The sequence below is a fragment of the Octopus bimaculoides genome, chromosome 24 (assembly GCF_001194135.2).
Source record: "Octopus bimaculoides isolate UCB-OBI-ISO-001 chromosome 24, ASM119413v2, whole genome shotgun sequence".
NCBI classification, from domain to species: Eukaryota; Metazoa; Mollusca; class Cephalopoda; order Octopoda; family Octopodidae; genus Octopus; species Octopus bimaculoides.
Window position 1 is genome coordinate 109,912 of NC_069004.1, and position 5,626 is coordinate 115,537.

Here is a 5,626-nt window from a genome sequence, read left to right on the forward strand (position 1 = left end):
AAAAAAAAAAAACGAAATTAAGGTGAAAATAAAATAAATTCAACAATAAAAAGTTCAGATATGGAAAAATTTTCTGTAAAATATGAAACTTTCAGCATTGATGGAAGATTTCCTGAAATCTTTTTACTTTTTGTTAATTTTTAATTTACATATTTCTTATTTATTTAATTTTTTTTTTTTTAAACATTTGCTGTTGCTGTTATTTTAGCTGCTCACTCTTCACCACCACCACCCACATACACACATCCAGATCAGCCCTGAGATTAAGTAAATCCTATAATCAAACAAGTTCCATCCATGATCTTCCCACCTTCCATTCTGACACAGCATACTTAGTCCTACCTTAGCCAATGCAACTTTAAACACGATAATCTCTAATATGATGATTTGGCTACTATTTCTAGCAAGCTGAGGTTCCCTCACTTGGTTTCTCATTAACTATCCTACCTACTTACGTCTCGTCCTCCAGATGCTGGAACTGAACACTTGAATTTCAGTTTCCAAGCTTATACCTGACAAGGCTAAAAACCTTTAACACTTTTGAAACCCATCCGAGGCCACCCTTGGTGCGATGGCACAAACTTCCTGCTTTAAAGTCTCTTAAAACCTTCCATCAAAACTGCATGTCAACAGTTGAAGCTAGGAAAGTTACAAAGTATCGATGACAATTCAAAACCAACAAGAGCCGGGAGAGGAAGGTGGCCTTCTGCCAGGGAAACCTGCTTGCGGATGAGAGAATGCCATGAAAAATGAGGAAGAGGTTGAGAGAGCCCGGAGTGTAGGGATCCAACTGAATTTGTTGGAGAAGAGAGAGAGAGACTGAATGGTCATGACTGGAACGCCTTTGATAACAACAGGAGCCTTCTAGATCAAAGCTGTATTGAAACCACAATGAGCTGATCCAACAACTAAACACATCTTCCTGATCCAACTGATTCTACAATATAAAACCTGAATCCCTTTTGTTAAAATCCAATCCCAATATCTGGAGAGGAACGAGAGTGGGGTTGCAAAAGAAGGTTGCAGTGGTGTTTAACCCAGGTCAACCTTATCCATGACCATGCTGTCTTTTTGCTTTGGGTTGTCAGATAAATTCGTTAGTTCTTTAGTAGTTTCCCTTTCCATTTCTTTTAAAATCCTTTCCAATTTTATTTGAATTAGCATCAAACATTTTTATTGTAGTGTTTTAAGGCTGTTTTTGTTTTTTGTTTGTATTTTGTTTTTTGTAGCTCAATTCTTCCTTCACAACTTTTGTACATCTTTGTTGAGATCTGAAGAATTTTTACCTCTTTTCAGAAAAAAAGAATGTTGGAACGCCACGGAGAAAAACACAAAAACAAAAAACGAAAGAATGAATTTATTTGACAACCCAATTATGCCACAGACTACATAATCTAATATGCCTTTCTTTTCTTTTCTTTGAAGAAGGCAGTGTGTGAGCATAAGATTTGACTGCTATTTCTAGTAAGTCAAACAGTGACCACATTGAGGCTCTCATGCTGGTCACCAAACTCCTTTGATTCAAATATTTCATAATTAGTTCTGCTAATGAGAGAGGAAAAGCAAATTAGCAGTCATGAGATTAACCCCTATTTGCAGCAAGGAAAGAGATAATGTCATAGCAACAAGGATTCAGAAATAAACTCCTAATGATAACAGCAACAGTAAAATGGGAAGAGTACTCATGGCAACAGAGACTACAAGGAAGCACTGCCATAAGTAGTAATAGTAACAGCAATGAAGAAGTTGTCATAGCAACAGTGACGGTTTGTCACCCTAGCAACAATGATGGTGATGTTGTCATGACAACAGCATTGATGGGATTGCTGTGACAACAGAGAGAATGACAGCAAAAGTGATAAGTCACTATTAATGTTAGTGTTGGCATGACAACAGAAGTGATGGCAGTCGTTATAGTAACAGAGGTAGTAACATGGCCATGACAACAAGTGGTAGAATAACTATGGCAACAAAGAGAGAGGTAATGATGATGATGTTATTGTTGTTATTGATAAAGTGTTAGTATACATAAGAGCAGAGATGATGGAATGGATAATGAGAGAGAGAGAGAGGGAGAGAGAGAGGGAGAGAGGGAGAGAGAGAGAGAGAGAGAGAGAGATGAAACTGTTGTTAGGGTTACCGTATTTTCTGGCAGACAAGTCAGCGCCGTACATATTGTGTAGAAATGAAGCGTAACCATTCAATCCTCTTCACAATCTTTCCAAATCCTGCTGCAAGATTTCACATGGAATTTTTGGTCCTCCAGAGTCATCTTAATGTATAAATTGACCTGCCTTTTTCCTGGTTGTAAATTTTGGTCAGAAAACTTCGATTTGTTTGCCAGAAAATACAGCATCCATTGACAATAATATTGTCAGAACAGAATCAATGAAATAACAACTGAAGCAGAAATTAAAAAAAAAAAAAAAAGAGTTATGTGTAAGAGTTTTCAGAAACTCTCAGAATATTCTGGTGAGGATTCTTCAGTCAGGCAATTTGTTGTAAAGCAAGAAGTCTGTGAGATTGTGCCACTGGGTGCAGTCTTCATAAAGGTAAGTCATGGAGGAACGCAGTGACGGCTGCAAGAAGTCACGCTCATATTCAAACAGCAACAAGGCGACACCCCAAACAAGGGAGAAAAAGAGGGGAAACGGTTTCTGAAACGGCTGCGGGATGTATTGTTTCTTCACAGCAATCTGGGCCAGGGCATAGGTGATTCTTGACAGCAAGTAGAGGTTTATCTGGAAAAGAGAGAGAGAAAACTTGAAAGGTGAGAGACAGACAGGCAATACCTTTTTGAAGGTGAACAAGCGATTAAATTCTCAAAATCATCATCATCATAATCACAATCATCACCACCATCATTTCTGCTTGTACATGTGTGTGTGTGTGTATCGCTATGAGTGTGTGCATGTGGCTGTCTGTATTTTGAGTGTATGTGTGCGTTTGTGTGTGTGTGTGTGCGCATGCCATTGCATGTGTGTGAGTGTGTTGTGTATATGATTTCTGATGCAGTTGTTATTTACTGTTGTTTAACCTCAGATCAGCTTTGTGATCAAAAATGACCCACAATCAAAAGTACTTCCATCCATGGCCATCTCAGCTTTTATTCAGACATAGTGTCTCTAGGACCACATTATCCATCCATCCATCTCCTCTGTCCACTATTCTTGGAAGTGTTGTTGGGGTAGAGCCATCCTCAAGCCGCTTCTCCATTGGCCCCTATCAGAAGCATCCAAGATTACGCTTTCCTGCAGGATCCCCAAGCATGACCAACTGAGTCTATGGATATCATCCAACCATCTTGTGCTTGCTCCACCCCCAAGTCTCCTGCTGGTTGGATCAGCTTGAAGAATCCATCCTGCAACATATCACTCTAGTCCCAGACCTGTGACTTGTTAATGTGGAAAAGTAACAGCTTGGCCTACAGCACTGTTTCTCAACCCTTTTTTACCTATGGACCTCTTTTGATTCCTATTTTACTCAGGTGGACCCTCACGACCATTCCATGTTTTAAAAAAAAAATCCCATTTTATTAGTTGTATAAAAGATTATCAAAATATTTTGTGTCTTGTGGAAGTAAAAACAATTTATTGCAGCCAAATTTTAACAACAAAATCTTATATGGAACCCTGAGGGTCACAGGGACACTGGTTGAGAACCACTGGCCTAGAAAGACTCCCCGTTCTCTGAGCTGTGCATCCATCCTATCAAGTAACGTTATTCCAGAGGAACCCCTATTTTGGCTGCTTGTGTCTGTAATTGTACTCTTTCGGTAATTATCCAACATTCATGACTCAACCACTTTACAGAGTGTACTTGGTGCTTTTCACATGCTACCAACAAAATATACAGAGAACCAGCTTACTTGTTCATTGACCTTGTTGTATCTGCCGAACACACAATACCCTGCTATTACACTGGCGCAAAAAATATGAGAAGGTTTCTTCTTTTTGCCAAACCATTCAAAAATTTGCAGAATGACTTTGTGGATGACATTGAAGAGGGCTAAGCTTTTTGCATGGGTGTATGTTGCTTCCAGGATTCCACGGAACTTTTCAGTAAGTCTGTACAAAAGAAGCACATAAGTAATGAAATGAGTAACATAAAAATCATCATCATCATCATTATCATCTTAACATCCACTTGCAAAAAAACAAAAAGGAAGGGTTTGAGCATTCTTCACATTTACCAAATTCACAATTCTAACTGAAACCCAATGACAAATCTCTGAATCAACTAATGAAAACCTGAAATCCCCAAATCATACCAATCCCACGCCAACCCTCAAAACAACACCCACACCCACACAAATCAAGTTTCTGTTTGTCTGTCTGTCTGTCTGTCCCCGTGTGAAGATGTTGAAAAACAAGACAAATGAAAATAAAAAACACAAGACACTTCATCAAATCTCAGACAAACTGCCGCATGAAACTGCCATTATTGCACAGAAGGTAGATGGCGCTGTCCTATTTTTGCAAGAACTTAAAAAAAAACCCAAAAAAACAGTGAAATCAAAGCTGTTCCCAGAATAAAGCCCCAGATGTTGCTCATGTTTTGACAATGGCGTTTTATTTGTTTTTTTTTTATAAATTTTTATTTTTACTTGTATTTTTATTTTCTCTCCTCACCCCCTCCTTACCCAAAAATGAAAAACTCAAACATTTCCAATGCTAAGAAACTAAATGACTATTTACATCTTTGCTCTGTTTCGAATGACTAACATGATTCATGATTTTGGAAGATTGGAGCAGAAAATTTCAACTTGGGCTGTTTTTTTTTCACATTTTTTGAGGTGAGAGGGGAGAAAGGGATTTTTTTTTTTTAACGTGTTGCACATTTGACAGTAAACTTTAACAAAAACATTGGAAGAAAAGAAAAAAGAAAGAAAATTTTACATTGTCTTCTGTGACAATTGAGAAAAGTAGAGGCTGTCACAATACTACAATAAAAGAACCAAAAATTCACACAGAAACAGCAGGCAAACCTCCCTCAAATTCCACTCACAGGGAAGTGCAAGTATATATTTTGGATAATGTAGTCCTAGATACACAAAATGGAAATAATACATTTCTAAATCTCTCAGAGAGATTTATGCAGTTGTGATACGATAAAGTAGTTGTCAACTTAATAATATGATAGTTCCATGAAGAGAATAATACTACTGTTATTTAGCCTTAGGAAGCAGCACTGCTTCCTATCAGCCTTGACACATTTCCTGTGTCCTTATGTTTACAAGCCATGCTACTCCAGACTGAAGACAAACAATGAACTAGTCTATGGATGCAGGCTTAGCTTGGTGGAAGTGCTTATCTCCCCCCTTGTAAACATAAGGACACAGGAAATGTGTCAAGGCTGATAGGAAGCAGTGCTGCTTCCTAGGGCTAAATAGCAGTAGTATTATTCCCTTCATGGGACAGCATACAACTACTTTATCATATCACTACTGCATAAATTTCTCTGAGAGATTTAGAAATGTATTATATGGTGTAGCCATCTGGTTTCACCAGTCCTCAGTCAAATCGTCCAATCCATGCTAGCATGGAAAGCGGACGTTAAACGACGACGATGATGATATATATATATATATATATATATATATATATAGTTTCTGACTGCAAATTCC

General features: G+C 38.0%; 1 protein-coding gene across 1 annotated transcript in view; it reads right to left on the reverse strand.

Annotated features, from left to right (window-relative positions):
• Positions 1–1,342: 1,342 nt before the first annotated feature.
• The window catches only part of LOC106881472 (peroxisomal membrane protein 4), an 8,380-nt gene continuing 4,096 nt past the window's right edge, over positions 1,343–5,626 (reverse strand). The window contains exons 3-4 of the mRNA XM_014931865.1: positions 3,869–4,067; positions 1,343–2,741 (exon numbers count right to left, since the gene is read on the reverse strand). Of these exons, the coding sequence (XP_014787351.1) occupies positions 2,484–2,741; positions 3,869–4,067 (457 nt within the window). The 3' untranslated portion in view covers positions 1,343–2,483. The remainder of the gene's footprint in view (positions 2,742–3,868; positions 4,068–5,626) is intronic.